We start from the raw sequence: 21,672 nt of genomic DNA on the forward strand, positions 1-21,672 counted from the left end.
TTGCTGTTTTGGAACTTGTTGAACCATTTTGTTGCTGCAAAAGAAATCAAATTTATTGTCCTCAAAAGTCAAGGGATAATAGAGTACATATATTAAAATGACCGTACATATTACTACCTGATACTACATGGTACTTTAAACATAATTGCAGCTTTTTTGAGGTAAAGTTCACATAGCATAAAATTCATCCTTAATAAAGTGTACGATTCCATGGTTTTTAGTATATTCACAAGGTTGTGCAATGATCATATGCTCTAATTCCAGAACATTTTCATCTGAATTTTTGTATTACAACATTCAAGTTAATTTGCTCCAACCCTACCCTCTAAAACCCTATACACATTAGCAGTCACTCTTCATTCCCTCCTTCCCCCGCCCTCCAACAACCATAAATCTGCTTCCTGCTTCTATAGATTTTCCTATTCTAGACATTACATATAAATGGAATCATGTATATATAGCCTATTTTCTCTGGCTTCTTTTACTTAGAATTGTTTTCTAGCTTAGTTCATGCTGTCATATGTATTCCTATTTCATTATTTTTTATAACTAATAATATTTCATTATATGGATATGCCATATTTTGTTTACCCATTCATCAATTCATGGACATTATGATTGTTTCCACTTTTCGGCTATTATGAACACTGTTGCTAAGAATATTCATGTGTAAGTTTTTGTGTGGACATATGATTTCAGTTCTCTTGAGTACACATCTAGGAGTGAAACTGGTAGGTAACTCTGTGTTTAACTTTTTAAGAAACTGACAAAATGTTTTCCAAAGCCGATGCACCATTTTACATTATTCCAGTAGTGAATGAGGATTCCAGTCTCTCCAAGTCCTCCTTCCTTATTACCTATTATTGGATTACAGGACATCTTAGTGAGTAGGAAGTGGGACCTCAGTGGGGTTTTGATTTGCATTTCCCTAATGACTTGCGATGTTGAGCATGTGCTTATTGCTCATTTTTGTATCTTAGCTCTCTACTCATCCTTTGCCCAGTGTTTAATGGAGTTGTCTTTTTATTGTTGAGTTGTAAGAATTCTTTACATATTCCAGATACAAGCCCTCCTCATCAGCTATATAATTTGCAAAAATTTTCTACAATTTGTGGGTTGCCTTCTCCCGCCCCTCCACAGTGTTCTTTGAAGTACATACACTTTTAATTTATTTTGGTGACATCTAGTTTATCTGTTTTTTGTTGTTGTTGTTGTTGTTGTTATTACTAGAGGTTTTGTCTAAGAAACCACTACCTAAAATACGGTTGTGAATTTTTACCTCTTGAATTTAGGTTGTTGATCCATTTTGAGTTATTTTTATATATAGTGTGAAGTAGGGATACATGCTATTTCCAAAATTATTGCAAAACTTGTGTCCAAATCACACTCTTCATCTATTTTTCAACAATAGTATAACATTTAGTAATTGTAGACAATATGCTTCTAAAAGTAAACAAAAAAATACGGGGAATTCTATCTAGTGACAATAAAAATTCAATAATAATCTGAAAAAAAATCTCAAAGTAGGTAAGAATTTGTATCTACACTCACAGGACAGAAAGCACTTCTGTTGAAATATCCTTATCTCTTTAACCTTATTTTGTTAACCCTAATAACAACAACTTGCTACTAAAGAATAAGACCTAAAAAAATTTTAAAGTTAAAAAAGATGAGACTCTCACATTCATACAATCCCTAGCCCATTCCAATTTTCCATTGTATCCCTTTTATTGCTTATTCATGATTTTTGGAAAGGACAAATTCTATAGTTCTCATCATTTAGTCCCTAGGAGAGAAGTCTTAAAATGTCATTTTAAGAGTTTTGCTAATAACATCATGTAGAAACACTTGACTAATCTGGGGTTTAACTCTCTACCAAGCATTCTGGAGCCTTTTCTTCCTCAAAGCTTATTTAGTCTTGCTTTATAATTCTAAAATTAGGCCAGATTTCCAAGCCAACATCAGGTTAGAAGGAAATAGGACTACTAATAACGAGAAAACAACAGAGAAGATGGAAAACCTTAAGAACTCAAGAACTGTAAGTCTAAGGCAACAGACTTTAGAAGCAAAGAGGCCTACAGAGTTTAAGTAATTCTGAAAACATCAAAGCCTAATCACAGTAATTGACCAATGCCATCAAAACAAATTTAAAGTTTGTTATAAGCAGTATCTCTTCTTTCCTTTCTTTTTGAGATGCAAGAGTGTCTTTGAGTTTTAAATAAGAAAAAAACAAGAACAGGTGGGTCGTTTAATTAACCCAACTATCCATTTATGATTAGTGTGCCATTAAATGGTATTAAATAGAAGTCGAGGGAATTTGGATCTTCAGTTCTTGTTACAACTTCTAGTCTTTCAAGGACAGAAAGAGGAATTGTTTGTGCACTTACTGATTTACTAGGGGTCCTACTGGTTTAATGACTACCTTTTTAGAGGGCAACTGAAACTTAAGAGATTGCACTGAAAGAACAGTAGATCTGTAGATGTCAACACATTTATTTCTGTCACTTCTAATGCTCCTAAAGGCCGGTCCTATGATTGTCAAGATCTATATAAGCTATTAGAGTAGACTCCGCTCTACCTCTGAATGAGGAGCCGGAACCTATGTTTAACAAGATCCCATGGGATTAGCATGCACATCGAAATTTGAGAGTCACTACTCCAGAATTGTTCTGACCATTATTTAGGACTATTTATCTGAACTTTTAATTTTTTTTGTGTTGTTGAGAAAATGAGATTTAAGCTTTCCACGAAGAAGGCTCATAACTTTTATAAAAATTTCTAGGGAGCCTCTACTCCCCAAAAGATTAAGAACCACTACATTATTATGCCAAACACAAAGACCAATTGTAATGACACCGAATATTCCAGGAAAAGCCATGTATCAGTGACAGGGCTATGGTGGCTACTGCAGAGAAACAGCCTCCATGCATAAATCACAGGATTGCTTTGGCTCCTCACATGCCCTGGAGAGCTATGCCTGCACAACAGCATCCAGTACCCACAGGGCGCTGGTGGGAGTGGGGAGTGGGAAAGAGGAAGTAGATTGACCTCACCAGATTTTGCTCAGGAAAGCAACCACCTCTTCTTCCCTCTTCCTATAATCCAGGCCTTCACTCTTCCCTGTTATACAACTCCTACAGACATCTTTAGCCTCAACCTCCTGTTCAGGAATTTCTTGATACCTTCCTTGATCTTTACTTGCATTTACTTCAATAGATCTTTGGGAAGCAGACAGAAAAAAAAATTTTTGTTTAAAATAAATCTCATGATTTTCCTTGTCACACCTGCTCCCATTTTTAATTGCACTTGTAGTAGTAGTTCCACTATTCACTCCCATCACCTGAAATTTCCGAGTCACCGTTAGTACTACCAGATGATGCCCACATCCAAATTGATCACTAAGTCATGTGGATCTGACTATTTTTCTGTTCTCTTTTCTTCATTAACGGGTCTTCATAACACGAAGTCAAATTTAACCACAGAGGTGGTCTATCTCTAGCTTTTTCTCAGTTTAGTAATATCCTACTAACATATACAGCACAGATATACTTACACAAATATAGAATACATGTACAAAGATAGTAACTGAAGCATTGTTTTTACAGACAAATACCTGGAAATAACTAAAATATTCATGAATATGTGACTAAAATAAATTACAGTACATCAATACCATGTAGGCATTAAAAATAATAAATCATGATATATTAAATATACATATTACCTATACATACTAACAGCAACTCAGTTGTGGCAATTTATACTGTGTATCACTCTCAATAAATTATATATATATATGTTAAATCTATGTTTAAGTAATTTTGTAGTTAAATTTAGAAGACTATCTACCAAACTTAATCCTACCATCAGGGAGTAAGATTAGAGGGGAAGACATGAAAGAACAGATTTTTATTTGTCACCTCTGACAAGGAGAAAATTCCGAGATGTTCTAAATTAAATTACGGTGGCCAGAGATTAAGAGAAAGACACAGAACTATTAATCTGTTAATGGCTGTTGACTAGCTAACGAAAGACTGCTCATATTCCTGTTTTGCCTGTTGGGACTTTGGATTAACTTCCAGGTGGCTATTTCCATTTGTTGTTCAGCCAGGCATCATCTAACTCTAGGAGCCTCCACTTGTTTACATGTGGGCTTTCCAGACTGCTGCCCTCAGCCAATCTACAGGAGTAGACATTTGTTTATACAGACTCTGTGCCTATCCCAGAGCTGGCACTGCCATAATTTCTCTCACCCTTTGCCTATAGCTAATGTAAATTCTTTCAGTCACCTCTTTCTTCCCTCTTCCCCCTAACCTGATGTTTAGAAAATGCTTGCAAAATTCTGGAACGATGGATGTGCTATCTTTTCTAACTAGCCATGCTGCTTGCTGGGGGTTTAGACTCCATTCCCCAAGACTGACTAGTATTTCGGGCTCAATGAAACCTTACAAAAGACTTTAGTTGTGAAAGTCAAAAAAAATTTTAGCACTCCTACTACTTTGTTTTGATGATTTTTTTTTTTGGGGGGGGGGGATTATATATTATCACAAAAACTTTTAAAATAAAGAGAAAAATAAATATTCTATATCCTACAGACCACTGTAGATTAACCTTCATAATTGAAAAGCTCTGAAAGTAACATTTCTGTAATAAAAAAAAAAGAATTCCAGGGTGCCTTACTCCTAATAGCACTCTGTAGACTTTTCAGTGGAACACTTAAGGCCACCATGGTCTTACTCCAAATTCCTATTCTTACTTCAGCCCTCTACTCCTATAAAGCACACTACAGCTACATCATGCTCTTGGGCACTGCTGAAAAACAAAACCATTTTCTTCTATCAGTCCCTTTTTCCAAATACTCTAATACTACTTAGCTTAATTTTGTGAGGCTTCCATCAATCCCCATTTTTCAGAACTAATATCCCCATCCCCTGAATCTGTTCCTCTCCCACACATTGTGGTTTATTTGCACTGCATGGCCCCCACACCCTCCAATTCAACTGTATACTTGATGCTGGCAGTAAGACTTTACTATATGACCTCCAGTGTGTACTTATACATGGTAAGGGCTCAAAATGAATGAATCCCTTTGTCAGTATCCTTAGTTTCCACAGTGACACGCCTTCTACTTTCTTTTCCAATCTATTCTTCTCTATGGGCTCTTCCTGGCTCAGGATAATGGTTAAGAGGACTGGCTTTGGAATTTTGCCACCACTTAATATCTGAGCTACAGGAAGTTAATCACTTGTAAAATAAATTATAAACACTCACAATGATAATCAATGAAATAATGCCTACTACAGCTCACAGCAATCACATCATGTATGTAAGCTATTATTACTTATTTGCCTCAAAATTCCATTCTATTGCCCTTGCCCAACCATTATATCATTTCTTCCAAAACATTTAAAGAGTGCAATCTACACTTAGCTGTCTTCTCTCCTCTGCTATCCACCATTTTACTGATATTTACTTTTTAAAAGTTGATCATATTACTAGAAATCCCCTAAATCTGTTACTTTGCCTCTAGTTTTATCATTCCTGAGCTCTCTGCAAAACCTGAATGCTAAAAGAAATATTGTGCTACCTTATAAAAAAAATCTATCTTTTCTTTTGGTCTCATTTCAAGTACCATTTCTTTCAAGAAGGAAACCATAAATTCCTAAGGCTGGAAGCTGTGTACTATCTCTCACTTGATCTTTACATATATCCTAAGCTGCAGTGACTACAGTGACTACTGCCCACTTCCTCAATCAACACACACTTTGAAATCCTGCTGTAAACAGAAGTCCAAAGGAACTTCTTTTGAAAATTAAAAGTTTATTCAGATAATGATTTGCAAACCAGGAAATGTAGTCCTCGGTATGAACAGAGAATATGTCCCAAATGGAAAGGATAGGGAAGGGTTTACAAAGGCAAAAGTTGCAAGCTGATGATCAATGAGATAGGTTGCTAGGAGCAACAAGACCCTAAACTTACATCACTGGTTTTCTGATTGGTGGGGGTAACTGGACTTTCAATGGTGAGCTGACTCAGTGGTTAAACAAGTGTGGTTGTGAGATGAGAACAATGGGTAATAATGATTAAGCATTTATCAACATCATAGTTTCAGCCCAGTCCTGTAGAACAAAAAGCTGTCTTTGGTTACAAAATTATAGTACAGGGAGTATTATTTAACAAGGATGCAAACAGTACAATTTATCGAGCATTAAAATCAGGACAAAGGGGGCTGCTCAATCTGCAGGCAAGGTTATTCTCTGTAAGCAGTTTCAGAGCTCAAGTTGCAAAAAAATCCATATATGTGGCCACAAGTTATGATATTAAAGTTCTTATAAGTCCTCACTGCTACTTCGATATGGTCCCCTGGATCCTTTCACTCTCTCCCCCAACTCCTTGTCTTCAAGGCCTCAAACCCATCGCAGTTCCTGAGACACCGTCTCTTTTTCCACCTTCAAATCCCACTGAAGATCTGCCTTCCTCCTCTATGCACACTGCACTGCATTATCAAACTGTGTGAGAGCCGAGGACAAGATTACTGTGCTTACTATACTCCTCTGTAACGCCAGACACCCAGCCATAAATGCTCTTTCATGCGAGCCTAGAACTTGGTCTGTATAATGAACACCTCAACTTCCAACCCTCGGCCCGAGAGTCAGGATTCGTAGCGGGTTCTGAGTTCTGCAGCCCCATTTACACCCCCTCCCAATCTTCTCCTTGGAAATGGATATGCACTCAACTAACCCACAGGCCCGAAGAAACACCAAAAAACAGTGTACACAGATGCCGTACCTGGGGAGCTCCCGAACCTGCACGCCTCGGAAGAAGCCGCGTGGACGCCACTGCAGGATTTCCAGAGGTCCAGAGGTGATGCAAGGCTCTGACAGCGACCGCCTGCGGTCCGCACCGGCTAATCAGCTCGCGTCGTCAAACACCCGTCAACAAATCGGACGCCGATTTGCTGAACGGGGCTCTGGCCACGCCTGCCCGGCCGCGCCCTGTAGTGCGTGCTGGGAGGGCGGCCGGACTATTCCACGCAGCTTGGGCGACAGGGGGGAAATGACCTTGTAGCCGCCTCCAGGTTGGGGACTGACTGGGACGGGCACCGAGGGGCGGCTTAAGTTCGACAGCCTGATCGGTCGTTGTTACACAGGTGTACGCGTTTGTCAATGTTCACCACCTGTACAGTGGACAAATCGAATCTAATGACGGTGGCTTCGGTAATTATTACTCTCGGGACCGTAACTACGCGTTCTCAAGTCTGCTTTCCTAGGCGACCATTACAGGAAAGCAGCTTCAGCTCTAGGGCCGTTTTTCCAGTATAGTGGAGACCTGCACCAGATCACCCAAGTTTGCCAAAATGCAGAGTCCTGGGCCACATACGTAGACTGCTTTAGACTGTTTTTGGAGGTGAGTCACAAACATCTGCATTTTAAAAGGCATTCTGGATGACTCTGCTGCACACTAAAAATTCCTGACCTGCTTAACTTAAGAGCCCTCCTGTTCTCAGAAAAACGCAGGTCAACAATACAATGGAAGGAGCTGAAACACTCCTGGTCAGTGTTGTTCCATGGAAGCCTTCCCTACTGTGTCCTTCAGTGCCACCTAGAGAGTTCTGGGTTTTACCGCAGAAATTATGGTAAATAGCCGTATGGAGAGATAAAACAAAAAGGAAATGCTTGGTAACTAGCCTTAAAATTGTTTTATGAAAATAAAATTACTTATCTGCTTACTTATCACTACTGTCTGCCTGGCACCTCTGGATCTGCTGGTTAAAAAGAAGAGAATCTGGAGCCATGCAAGGGACAGTGGACCTCAGGCTTTGGCACCAGAGACTACAAGGAAATTTCAGGCCTTGACAAATTGAATATTGAACCCATTAGAGGGACAGAAAAACTCGATCTGAGAATATGAAGAAAGCACTTCCCTGATAAGTTTAAGAACATTTTGATAGTCTATGCAGCATTCATTCGACAGTCACTTAAAGTCTAGGAACACCCTACTAAGTGTCTGGGATTAGGGAAAGGTGGGTTTCATGCCCTTCCTCAATGAGGTTAATGCTCGACTCAATAATGGAACTCACTTGAACACGTTTAGTAGTTGTGTGTCTTCAGCCTATTACCTAGAAGTACTTGGAAAGTGTTTTAAGTCTTTGCATTCCTCAAGTTGCCACCTTGTTCAGTTCATTTTTGTCATCTGTCCAGCCTAGATTAGAGCAGGACAGAGGGCTCCCAGACAGATGACACCAGGGGAAAAGTGTGGGGAGGATTATTTAAAAATTGAGTTGAGAAACATTTTATGGTGTTGGAAGGTCTGGGAAGACTAAGTCTAGAAAAAGTTGAGTAAGTGAAAACAAGAGATAATAGGAAAAAAATGTGGTCAAAATATACTACTTGAACTAGAGTTAAATCCTCATTTTTCAGAGTAGGAAGTTAACAGGTAATCTCTGAAACTGAAAAACCAAGAAATCACAGCATAAGCATGTTGGGTAGAAATATGGAGATAAATGTCAGAGGATACAGTGAAGCCTATTGGATATAGTAGAAATGACTCTGAGCCAATTTCTGGGCTAGGTCTTAACAGACTAGCAGCATCGGCTTCTGGTTCCTGATACCTAGTTGCCATGCTGTAAGGAATCCCATGGATAGGTACTGAGTGAGCACGCCATCTCAGAAGTAGATCCACTAGCCCCAGTAGAGCCACTCCAATCGAGCAGACATGAGCAGTCCTCACCGAGTCCTGACCAAATTGGTTATTTGTAAGCAAAATGTTTGTTAATGGCATGACTTGTTATACAGCAGTAGATAAGAAAGTATAAATGTAGTATACATCAAGAAAAAGTGGAATATTTGGATTCTTTATCCTGTTGAGCAGTTGTTTCCATTTCCTGTGAAATCTGAAGTCTTGGGAACCTAAGAATGACTCTTTGGCTACTTAGTTCCTTGGACCTTACTTATTAAAAAATTTATGTACTGAGCACCCACTGTGCTAGATTAATGGTTAATCAGATGACATCCCAGCCCTCATTAAGTTTATATTGAATCAAGATGTTAATCAATACTTAATTTCAGGTATACACATTATGGCTCAATGATAATCTCTTGGGATTGTCTACATAACAAAATTCTGTAGAGATCCCAGTTTGATAAGAGGCTTATCTGTCTTTCATTCTAGCCAGGTTGATTTAATAAGGTATAAAATCTGCTTCCTTATATGGACTTAAGAGTCCTTACTCCTAACTGTGACTACATACCTTTCAGACAGACACTTGGACTTTTCATAAGCCTCTTGTTTAACTAGAATTTTGGGATTGACAGGCCTTTTCATCAATTCCTAGAGGCCCAGGAAAGAAAACTCTGTATTTGGTGTCCTTTTCTGGTCCTCACAAAATTCTCCTATGATGTTGGTCTGAAATATCCTGCATTTCAGTTGGCTATTCATCAGGATGTAAGTATAGAACTCAAGTGTGACTTATGTTCAACCTCTTAAACAAAAACCACAAGATGGAGATAAGGTGTACTTGGTACAATTAGAAATAAATATTTCAAGCAGCCTATAATTCAAACAAGGCCTAATTTGGAAAACACAAGTGCTCTGACCCATTTATTTAAACAGGCTTTATGTAAACCTTGCATCAGAAGATGCCCATTAGTTATTGAGGATGGAAGGCAAAGAGATAATACATAAAAAGTGTTTTTTGAGAGACTATTTTGTGCTTCATTAAAAAAAAGTTCAGATTAATTTTTTTGAAGTAATTACTTAAGAAGAAATAGGGGAAATCCATAGAAAAAGACAGCAACCAGAATGATATTCATCAGCTATATTTTGAATATTCCTTCACTCTGAATTCTTATCTGTTGAAATTATTTTCTTGTTCACAATCAGTATCGAAACCAATAATGACACTTATTATTTTGGTTTCACTCTCCTTTTGGCATCTTTATGTTTCTTCCGGCAATCCTAGACAGACAAAATCAAAAGCCTTTGTTAAAAATAAACGTAAATTATTTTCAAGGAGTTCAGTAACTATAAAGTAAAATTTAGGATTATTCAGTGTCAGGGTCGTGGAAACCATTTTGGAGGTGCTCACCTGGAATGAACAGGGATTATTTAAACTTTTGGCTTTAAGTGTTTACAATGGAAAGTCTAATGCAATCTTTCAAAAGTCTCATGGTTTCCTATTACTTAATGAACATGGTTGGAATTTGGACCAGCATTCAACTCAGCCAGTCTTTAGTCTCCTCACCTGTACTATGAATGAATGTTGGATTAAATAACCTCAAAGTTCCCTTCTAAGACATCCTTTCTGTCTCAAGTTCCCATATTCTTACACAAGGCAAATATTAACACAACATAACACTGTTATCTATTTTAGGAGACAATATAAAGAGACAATTACCTACCATAAGCAAGTTGTTTCTTCTGGCTTCCCAAGAATTCCTGCTAATATTGCCTCCCAGTCCTCTCCAGAATAAGCCAGAACCTACTCGGAAAAAAAAAATAAAAAAAGATAAGAAGCATATTAATACCAAAAGGACAATATTCTAGTGCTGACATTATCGAGGTCTTTAATTCTAGTTAAGACCTTCCTCTCTTCCCTCACCAATTAATGCCAGTTTTCAAAAACAGTTTTTAAAATTTTTTTTTTATTTTACAAAATAGAAGTGTACAATTGCTAGGATTTTACTATTTATATACCATTTACTATTATACAACTTGGTTTATGTTTGTGCTAGACTTTAAGAAATGAGTTCACCAACAGCCTCAGAGTTTTCACATGAACTTACAGGGTACTACAAATGTAGGAGTTTTTTGTCTAGCTTCTAAACATGTCCCTGAAGCAAAACAAGCCCTTGTTGATGATAATAATTGAGTGAAGGAGGTAATAAGTGGGAGCTCTCAGCCTTCCAGAGATTTATAAGTCGACATGCATCAGTCTATCAGAGGCGGCTAAACCATATGACATTGCAAAGGGTCAGAATTTTTGCCCAACAGTTCTTACTTAGATGCATGTTACTGTATCAGAATGCGCCGTGGTGAAAGCTGTACTATTATCGGTTCTATAATCAAAAAATGAACTTACTATGAAGTCTTTCATCATTCTTAGAGAAAAAGAAAAATCTAGCAGTCTCTTTTCCAGGCAATGATACTTCTCTGAAAAAAGACAGAGAGACAGAGATAGATTAGATAGATATTGGTTGGTTAATTTCAATATTTTAGAAGAAATGTTTACATCGAAAATATAAATGAACCGTTCCTTAAGTATATCTGCTTTATGTTTTGCTTATTTTGCTCTGATCTCATGCTCTTCCTATTCAACATTCTTCTCTCTGAATCTTTGGTAATGAAGACTTGTTTAAGTACAAGCTCTATCTTCCCTATGCTGGTTGATGATACTCCCATCTTACTACTGCCACCCCATCTGCCAGTGTTTCCCATCGGATGGCAGCCAGCCAGCTGCAGCATCCTCTTTCCCGACCAGGGACTTCAGTGTTAGGCTCCCTTCCCTGTACACATATTCTCCATCCAATGCAATCCAAATCTCAAGAAAATAAAACATGCCCCCTATTACAAAAAAATACAGAATTCTCTAGAGCTGAGAAAAAACTGTCTTGAAAAAATAAGCTTAGATACTTCTAGAATATTTCTAAAGCATGTCTAACTCGAATTTTACAAATTATGAAGTATTCCTGTAGAGAAACAAATTGCTTACCCAGGGCTGGGAGTTCTGTCATCTATTTCTTCTGTAACATCTTCTTCTTCTGAACTGCTGTCTTGGAAACGAGGAGCTCCCTGCCAGGCAGCCTTACCAGGTTTCATTGTCTCAACTCTGTAGGTATCTATATCATCACAACAATAAAAGATAACAGGATTGTAACTAACAACCAAGCATTTCTGAACACACTCATTTGATTACTTTCACCAGGTATGCATATCTCTACATTTTCAATATCTTATCATTAATTAAAAATAAGTAGTATCTTCTAAGAGTTTCAAATATTAAGAGAAACTACTATCATATTTTTGGCATTGCTAGGGTGATCTGATAAGGAATACAGTATTCTATAAAAAAATACAAAAACTAAAGGTGTATAAGTGGGCAACGCCGTTTAAAAGAACAAAATAATTGTGGCATCTGTGCTAGCATGAGAAGCCTAAAATAGAAAATAATGTAGTGAAACCAGGTTTCCCTCCTGCTTATTTATACATGTGAAAAGGTACTTATGTTTACATTTTCAGTTTCCAAGATCTCTTTCCAGAACTGCTGAAAACACTATTGCTGTAAAATGTGGATAATCACCTCACAAGTCCCCAAATTTCCCAAGTACTTAAAGCACATCTCCCAGGTTGCTGAGATGTCTTAGTACTCATTTCAAGACAACTTTCTCAAACTTGGCTCTCAAAGTCAGAAGAATCATAGTTAACATCCATACCGCACTGACTGCGCTTAATAGTTTAGGACTTACCTTGGGACTAAAATGGACCACACAGGAAAGAGAATGAGGTAAGCATAGTACATGATATACTGTGTTCCATTTAGAACAATATTTGAAAAACTGTTAGATTGCAGTACCATAGAGCTGATATTTAATACTTATCTGCTAAACACATGAATGCTATTTTAACTGCTAATCTTTAAAGTAGCATCCATTGTAGTTAAGTGTGCATGTATTCTCTTGTATAGGTGTATCCTGCTTTATACAATAAAATTCCAGAAAAGCTACACTTCCATTTTGAATACTAGGTGAAGAGCAGCCTCCAAAGGAACAGGTGTTTTTAACTTTGGCCCATGTTGGCCTTCAGAGGTAAACCTGAAGTGGAATGCAAAACTATACATACCAGTGTTGGTACTTTTCTCTAGGTTCTGGCAAACATGCAAGGATAAATTTAGAAACAACTGGTATAGCTGTGACACAGCATATTTGTATAAAGCCAAGGTTATCATTCTTCCTTTCCCCTACCATATAGTACTTGGTTTCCATAAGCCATGGCTTCTACAAATGCATTTAATATATGAAGCTATTTAAATATATGACTAAATTTCTTCATGACTATTTCTTTCTACTTCAACAGAAAGGATGTTGTACATTATTCTCTAGTTTCCCTTCATACGGCAGCTAGCTAGAAGTTGGCTCCCTTAAGGCAAAAACAATTTTTTGCTGCATTAAATACAGCCGCAGGCACATTATGTTCATAGTCACTTAATATAGATGTTCATAGTCACTTAATATAGATTCTCATACTGTATATCTAGGTGGAAGAAAGAATCCATTCTTCAGCTAATGGTAAATCATTATAGTTAATGTAGAATTGAGTTTAAACTGCCTAGAATGAAAAAGTTAAAAAAAAAGTACCTTCCTTTACACCTTTAGTGTCTGAATCAAAAAAGGAGAATGTGAACCCGCTGGGCTGCTTAGCCCTAGTCATCAGAGCTGCAGGGTCGTGGTCTTCCTCAGCTTTCTCTCTGTCACAGTCTTCATTCCAGGGCACGTCTCCCTTTTCACTGGAATCTTTTATAGTTTGGAATATTTCTTTTAAATCCATAGCAATGTTATAATACATTTCTTTAGACACTTCAGGTAGCTTCTCAGCTTCCTCTCTTTTCTTTTTTCGCTTTGCTTTACTGCATTAACATAGACATGTGCATTACAACAAAACGGTCAATATTTTCCCCCTCTTTCAATTCTTCCCCTGCCCCCACTTCCACCCCTGAACCATGGATGTTGCCGTTTCCCCTTAAGAACTGGATCTCTGAAGGCGGGGCATCTCCTCCCCTATGCTCATGGCATGCACCCGGGGCCTGGCACCCCTGGGGTATGGTCTCTGGCTCCACCTGGGGTGCGAACCCAGGACCTTCTGCATGTAAAGCAGACGTGCTAACCACTACACTATGAAGCCACCCCAAAACAATCAATTTTTAGAAAACTTTCAGAAATCGAGAAAGAAAAAATACCTTGGATAAGTTTAATTCCATCCTTTCAACAACCAGTAGGATCTACATATAAAACTCTACTCATAAAAGCAGAATATTGACCAAAAGGCTTTTTATACACAAAACTATCTCAAACAGCTCCAAGGAATAAACATGAATCAAACCCCTCTCTTATCCTCTAAACTATAATTCAGAAATTACACCTAAGATACTAGCTTTGAGTAAGAAAAATCACTTAACCACAATGTGTTTCAGTTTTCTCATCTGCAAAATGAAGAGACGTTAAATCTGGTGACTTATAAAATCTATCCAGGTTCTAAAATTTTGTTAATTTTACATAACTGGCGTAAAAGAATTTAATCACAATTCTGTTTTAGAAATGAATTATAAATATGCTAAGTCTAGTTTATTTTGGAATGAAATTTTTGTATTACCATAAATCTACTCTATATTTAGGAATATACTTTTCTCTTTGATCTTAGATTAAAAAGTTACATGGCAGTTTCCAGTAACAAGTTTTAGAAAAAAAAAGAAAAAAATCCTTTTTCTTTTTAGAGTTGACTGAATCTATAATGAAATAACATCAGGCCAAAATTCTAACTGTATTCCCTAAACTAATAAGTGAACAAGATGTCTTAAATGATCATCTTACTGGTGGAAACTATTATACAGCAAGAAATTTTTTATACTTCATTAAATAAACCAACTTGGCTAGGATTTAGGACAGATATACCTCCTATGGAAGTAAACTCTATGAAAAATGGTGTTCCTTTGTCAGTTCCAAGTGATAATCATTGCGCTATAATGTACTGGGTTTTTAAAGGAGTCCAAAGATCCTTTGATACTTAAGAGGTGGAATGAATTCCCCCAATCCTTGAGTGTGGGCTGAACTTAGTGACTTCCTTAACCAAAAGAATAAGGCAGATGTGATGGTGTGTGACTACTGACACTACGGTCATAGAATGCACTTTGGTTTTCTCCTTGCTTTCTCCCTCTTCTAGATGACTGGCTTTTGGGGAAACAGCTGCCATGTTGTGAGGACACTCAAATACCCAAGTGGAGAGGCCAACGAGGCAAGGAACTGAGGCGTACTACCAACAACCATATGCATGAACCATTTTGCAAGCAGATCTCAAGCCTTCAGAGACTGCAGCCATAGGTGACATCTTGATTGCAACCTCTTGAGAGCCTCTGAGCCAGAACTACCTAGTGAAGCACTCCCAAATTCCTGACCCAGAAAAATTGGGACCTAATAAATGTTTGAGTTTCCAAGCTTCTGAATTTTGGGGCAATTTTTTACACAGTAATACATAAGGGAAACAGATTCAGGGACCTAGAAAAGGGGTGTGGCTATAACGTAAACCTAAAATGTAGAAGTGGCTTCAGAGCCCAAGCAATGGGCAGAAATTGGAAAGTCAGTGGGTGTGTTAGCAAAAGCCTGAAGAACTTTGAAGAAACTGTTAGTAGAAAACACATGGACTCTGAGGAAGCTGCAGGTAAGGGCTTGCAGAAAAGTGAGGTAAATGCTATTGGAAACTGGAGGAAAGGGGATCCTTGCTATGCAGTGACAGAATGTTTCGCAACAGTGTCACCTTTATTGATGTGCAAAGAAAATGTACCTAATGAACAGGTGATCTAGCTAAGGAGATGTCCAGGAAGGTGGTGAAGGTATTTGGTGGTTTCTTCTTGCTGTTTACCATAATATGTGGTGGAAACAGTGAAACTACAGGAAAAAATTTTTTATAAAGAACCAGTATCTCATGTCCTAATTTCCATAAGGCAAATGACATGAAATTTAATAAACAGCTTCTAAGCAAGATCAAATCTAAGACTCTTAGAAAAATATGGTCTAAAGCAGTTGTTGGCACACTATGGCCCATGGGCCAAATCTAGGCTGCTGCCTATTTATGTATGCACCACAAGTTAAGAATATTTTTTAGTCTGAAATGGTTGGGAAAAGAGTTAAAAGATGATTTAGTGACATGCACAAATATATGTGACACAAACTTCCATGTCTTACTCATAGTTTTATTGGCACACAGCCTACCTCATTTGTTTACATATTGTCTATGGCTGTTTTCCTGCTACGAAGGCAGAGTGAAGTCACTGGAACAGACCATCTGGCCTGCAAAGCCTAACATATTTACTATCTGACCCTTAACAAAAAAATTTGTATACCCCAGTCTATATATAAAATAAAATTCTTTGTTAAGATCTTATACATAGCTCAGCTCAGAAACTCTGTGTTAAAAAACAAGGCTTCCAAAGAGTTTAAAGATGTTTTCTCTCAGCAATCTCAGCAGAAGCCAAAGTAAAAAAGGCTGATTTCAAAATGATTTCTGAGTGTGGCTTTTGTGTAATGGAATGACCCCAAGAATATTCACAGATCCACAAATATTTTCAGAGAATTAAGTTAACAGAAATACTACTAGCTTGGGCTGATAAGTACAAAGTCATTCCACAACAAAGAGGCTTTTAGCCTCGCACATTTCTACAAACACGAAGTAGGCTGAGAAAATCACTCAGCTTCAAACATGTTACTGTTCATGGAAAAAGAAGGATAAGCCAAAAAGCAGAATCCAGAACAATGGAGAATTATTCTCAGGCCCTCAGTTCTAATCAAAGAACTTGTAACATTTGCCTGTCTAGATTTTGAGCTACTATGGACCAGTGACTCCATGCCTTCTTGTTTTCCTCCACTGAGTAACAGTGCTTAGATTGGTTAGCCTATGTTTTGTCTCATCACCACATGTTGGGGGAGGGGCAGAAAACTTGTCTCCGTAATTCACAGGTCTTCTGATCACAAACACTGCACTCAAGGTGCTATGCTCAAGGAACAACAACAGATGAGCCTCATCTGCACCTAGATCTGATTTTGATGACAACATCCTAAATTTTGAACTGATACTGAAAGCTGAAAGAGGTGAGACTTCTGGGGAGTCATAGAGAGCGAGAGAATATATTCTGCATGTGGTAGGAATGTAAATTTGTGGCCAGACGGTGGATTGTGGTGGTTTAAAATATGTATGCAAATTCTTCAATACTTCTTCCTTTAAGAGGTGGTACTTAAACTCCCCATCAAAGTATGGGTTGGATTCAGTGACTTGTTTCAAAAAAATTATATAAGGCTGATATGTCAGTGTGTGACTTCTAAAATTAGGTCATAAAATACACTATGCCTTCCATCTTAACTCTTTTGGGTCACTTGCTCTGTGAGAAGCCAGTTGACAAGTTATGAGGGCACTTAAGCTGCCTAATGAGAGGCTAGCAATGTGAGGAACTGGCCAACAGCCATGTGAATGAACTATCTTGGAAGCCGACCATCCAGGCTCAATCAAACCGTCAGAAACTGAAACCCCAGGCAACATTTTGACTGCAAACTCTATCTCGAGACCCTGGCCAGAACCACCTACACAAGCGGCTCCCAAATTCTTGACTCACAGACACTTCAAGATAATAAATGGTTGAGGTTTTAAGATGTTAAGTTCTGGATACTTTGATATGTAGCAATAGATAAGTAATATGCCCTAGATGTAAATAAAAACTAATACATTATACAAAATATACCCCACTTATGTACCATGTTCATTGTGGATTATCTTAAATAACACAAAAAATTATACTTTTGTAAGAAGTATTTGACACTTCTACTTTGGTCTGATATGTGATTCTTTTAAAAATAAGCCTTTAATTTTGGAACAATTTTAGATTTACAGAAAAGTTGAAAAGATAGTACAGCATTCCCAAATAACCTTCATCTAGTTTCCTCTTATGGTAGCAACTTATATAATGATAGCACTGTCGAAACTAAACGATGAATACTGTTATATTACTATTAACTAAATGCAAACTGTACTCTCATTTCACCAGTTTTTCCACAAATGTCTTTTTTGTTCCAGGATCTAATTCAGGATACCACATTGCCATTAGTGATTTTAACAGCAGGAAAATGAAGGAATTAAACCAGGTAAAGTTACTGGTTGCTCCATGTATTTAGCATATTTATCAAACTGACTGCACATAGGACATAGAATTTCTTACCACACAAGAGTAGTGGATTGAACGGTTGCCCCCCAAAAGATATGTCCAGGCCCTAACTGCTAAAACCTGTCAATATTACCATATTTAGAAAAAAGGATCTTCGTAGTTAAGACCCTGCAACAAAGAGATTACCCAGGATTACCCAGATAAGCCCTAAATGAATGCAATCACAAGTATCCTTATAATAGACATAAAGATGATATACAGAAAAGAGGAGGTGGCCATGTAAAGGGGGAAGAGAGATTGAAGTAATATAGCCATAAAACCAAGGATTGCTGGCAGTCACCTAAAGCTAAGAGAGAGGTGTGAAATGGATTTTCCTCCTGAATCTCCAGAAGGAATGCAGTCCTTTCAATAAACTTTATTTCAGGCTCCTGGTCTCCAGAACTGTGAGAAAAAATTTTTTTTGTGATTTTAAGCTGCCAAATTTCTGATGATCTGTTATAGCAGCTACAAGAAAGTAATACAGGTAGGAGGCACCATATTAGAATAGGAGCACATGCATGAAAGTCCTTTGTCAAAGTTAAGGCTCTCTCCACCATGTTCATAATTCCTTCCACTCCTTTACTTTCCCTGGTCTTAAAACTAAATACAATGGAAACCAATGGATGGGATATTGGTTACTATCTACTTTTCTCATTGTCTGAAATTAGATTAATTTAAATGATCTCGTTACTAAAAGAAGTAGCTTGATTTACCTTTCTTTTGGTTTATCATCTCTCTTTCTTTCGTAAGTGGCATGGTCATGCCTTGTTGGATCATAGTGTATGATGTCCCTATGTAAAAAAAGGAGTGATAAGTTGGAAGAGATAAATCAAAACACTAATGCAAAAAGTTAAAACCAAATTATAATTCAACACCAGAGTAATTCCAATTTTTGAGCAAGGCAAAGCTATACATATCGAAAAAGAGTATTAGGATCTCATTAAAAACAATCGTATTTAAAATTACCTAGTTTTGAGTTTTCCTGGATCTTTTTGTTAATACTAAAAATTACTTTAAATATAATAAAACATATATAGATAAAATGATATACTACTAGGATTTGCATAAAATGTCAGTGGGGAACACAGGAGAAAAGTGAAGGTATAGAAAACTGGTTAAATGTTGGTGACTGTAGAAGCTGGGTGATAGTGTAGAGGGGTTTCACTACAGTAATCTCTCTAAATTACATGTTTAAAATTTTCCATAATAAAATTACACTTATTAATATTTAAGCCATTGTCCAATTGTTTCACTAATAGGCGCAATCTACTATAATATATAGAATATAAATACAGAAATAATTTAAGATTTTCTTGAAGTTGGAATCACTGGGTCAAAGGTTAAATATATTTTTAAGGATCTGATACATATTGCCACTGCCCTCCCCAGGAAGTTTAAAATGGCCTAGTTTTAAACTGAGTTCAATAAGACATTTATAGAAAAGGAAAATAGGTGGAATTGGATAGAACATAAACCATACTTAAATTTCTTAGCAGCTACTGATCCTTTGCTTGTAGAACTGCTTAAGTTAATATGCAAAATATTCTGCATGACATTCAGGGCATTCGATTTTTCTGCAGCAAGCTCTTCTTTCTCAGCAGTTTTCTTTTCATTTATCTCTTAGAGTGGAAAGGATAATTAGTAATCTCTAGGCAAACATAACTTGAGAAGTCTCAATCATAAAATATTTATCAATCACATAAACATATGCAAAGATGAAAGTTGCATGACCAGCAAACAAAAAGTCCCATTTTTATTTGTAATTATCAAAATTGCATCTGGATTTAATGGCTTTTAGTGGCAGTCACAGTTGTCAAGGTAAAGACTGACGAATATAATAGAGAAAGATACTAATTACAAAATTAAAGTGAACATGGACTGAGTTTTTTCACCTTCTAAAAATGTAATCTAAATTACATGTAAATCTAAAAGTATAGATGGTAACTTTACTGACTTTAAATATATGTTAGCAGACTGTTGCTTCCTCCTTTGATTCAGTAATAAACATTGCAGGAAGAGAGCCATAAGCCTATACACACAGGGCATCATGGAAGCCTATAAGCTGTTATCCTCAACTACTAGTAAAAGACAAATATCAGAGAACGATGTTGAACAACTAATTTGGATTACACATAGAAATGAAAGAAATACAAAAGAAGTCTAAGCCTTAATTAAACCCTTGCAATTTTTCATGTAAACCAAGGATATAAACCAAGTAACAGAAACTAGAACAAAATGTTGATTTGAAAGTTCTTTACAGAGATGCCCTCAAAGTTTCTAAGGGTTCAAAGGAGATAAAGATTATGTTCAATTGGATCAAGAAATGCTTTATAAACCAGGTGGAGTGTAACGGAAGAAAGACAAAGTGGATCCCCTGAGGTGAGAGGAGGGCATGCCAAGTGTAGGAAACAAAATGAACATATAAGTTAAATAAAGTATAAAAGAGTTTTACACTGCATTAGGTTGAACCACATGAAACTACTAATATTTAAAAACTTTTGGTTTTGAAAATGGCAATTTCAATTTTAACCTAATAATGACCACTCTGAAGTAGAACATAAAAGGGCTCAAGGTGTTTATAACCTGGCTGTTGATGCTTACTTGCAAGAGTCTTTAAAATTCACAAAAAAATTGAGCCTCAAAAATTGGGAAGGAAAAAAATAAGACCGAGGTTCTATGTCTGAGTGCCTTAAAAATGGAAGTGCATTCAACAGAAACAGGAGGTGAGAGAGAAATCCAATTTGGAATTTGAGTTTTAACACAGGCCCACAAATGCTTTTGAGAAATATCGATCAGGCACTCAGGAAAGAATGGTTGGGAGCCTGGCAGAAGAGTCAGGAGCAAAAACAACCTCAAATTTGGAAACTATCCATGTCTAAGAGAAGGCTAAAGCCATTTAAACTTATAGAACCTGGAAAGAGCCTATGCCTGGAGGCAAAGGAAAATTAGAAACCAAGAAATAAAAAGAAACCCAGGAAGTTATGGTATAATGGGAAGCAAAGGGATGAGAACATTTCAAGAAGGGATGGTCAACAGTGACAAATGCTATAGGTAGGTTGAAGAGGGTAGTCTGAGAAAATGCCACAGCATCTGGTGAACTGGCCATTCATAGCTTTGAGGGAACACACACCAGAAGAGTTGTAAGAAGACCAAAGTCTGTTAAGAAAGTAACCTCTACATGCAACTTCTAAATGTAGGCTATTCCTAAGGTTCTGTCCATTTTATGTTTTAAACATGGAATTTTGAGAGACAGGCTCTGAAATGTAAGTTGGTGTGGACCCTGAGAATTAACTCTTTGAATCCTGGTTTTTGGAAATATATAATGCACATAATAATCGCTTCAGAGAATTGAGAGCATCAAATCAGAAACTACATTTTCAATAGTCAATTGTTTCTGAATTAGATGCGATTTATTTTTTTCAATTCGAGTTTAGAACTAAAAAGAAGATGGGAGTGGCAACTTGAAAACTGACAGTGTTGAAGAATAACTTTTTGGACCTAGGAGACCTAACTTTGTAAAACAGGAAAGGAGCTAGAAGGAGAAGGGTGAAGCAGCACATGAGAAAGGAGGTAAAGTAATGGGGTGAACAAATAAGGGGGATTAAGATGCGGGTTAGATTAACTCAGGAAGAAAAGAAAAAGAGAAGGTATAAGAAGTTCTAAGACTGGAGACAGAAGCAAAGAGCTTGCTCGAAGATAAGAATAAAAGGTCTTGT

General features: G+C 37.2%; 2 protein-coding genes, 1 long non-coding RNA gene and 1 other non-coding gene across 10 annotated transcripts in view; 1 reads left to right on the top strand and 3 right to left on the bottom strand.

Moving 5' to 3' along the window:
• The window catches only part of IARS (isoleucyl-tRNA synthetase), an 87,804-nt gene extending 80,893 nt beyond the window's left edge, over nucleotides 1-6,911 (bottom strand). Inside the window, exon 1 of the mRNA XM_025040467.1 lies at nucleotides 6,790-6,911. The gene's annotated coding sequence lies outside the window, so the exon portion shown is untranslated. The remainder of the gene's footprint in view (nucleotides 1-6,789) is intronic.
• Nucleotides 2,875-3,007, bottom strand: LOC112471815. The gene has a single exon (XR_003043420.1). It is a non-coding gene; the product is annotated as a small nucleolar RNA SNORA84 (small nucleolar RNA).
• A 2,661-nt stretch (nucleotides 6,912-9,572) lies between the features above and the next one.
• Nucleotides 9,573-21,672, bottom strand: part of NOL8 (nucleolar protein 8) — a 30,770-nt gene continuing 18,670 nt past the window's right edge. For 5 of the 7 annotated variants that reach the window (XM_025040465.1, XM_025040466.1, XM_025040464.1 and 2 more), the window contains 7 exons: nucleotides 19,437-19,575; nucleotides 18,670-18,747; nucleotides 13,353-13,621; nucleotides 11,711-11,837; nucleotides 11,081-11,151; nucleotides 10,401-10,483; nucleotides 9,573-9,957 (listed from right to left, as the gene is read on the bottom strand). In XM_025040465.1, coding sequence (XP_024896233.1) covers nucleotides 9,907-9,957; nucleotides 10,401-10,483; nucleotides 11,081-11,151; nucleotides 11,711-11,837; nucleotides 13,353-13,621; nucleotides 18,670-18,747; nucleotides 19,437-19,575 — 818 coding nt within the window. In that variant the 3' untranslated portion in view covers nucleotides 9,573-9,906. The remainder of the gene's footprint in view (nucleotides 9,958-10,400; nucleotides 10,484-11,080; nucleotides 11,152-11,710; nucleotides 11,838-13,352; nucleotides 13,622-18,669; nucleotides 18,748-19,436; nucleotides 19,576-21,672) is intronic. The other 2 variants (XM_015597816.2, XM_006922793.3) reach the window with 1 other exon arrangement.
• On the top strand, nucleotides 11,846-15,202 carry LOC107196456. Its single transcript, XR_003043415.1, has 3 exons — nucleotides 11,846-12,502; nucleotides 12,683-12,803; nucleotides 14,932-15,202. It is a non-coding gene; the product is annotated as an uncharacterized LOC107196456 (long non-coding RNA).

This window comes from Pteropus alecto, unplaced genomic scaffold (assembly GCF_000325575.1).
Source record: "Pteropus alecto unplaced genomic scaffold, ASM32557v1 scaffold129, whole genome shotgun sequence".
In the NCBI taxonomy this organism is placed as follows: Eukaryota; Metazoa; Chordata; class Mammalia; order Chiroptera; family Pteropodidae; genus Pteropus; species Pteropus alecto.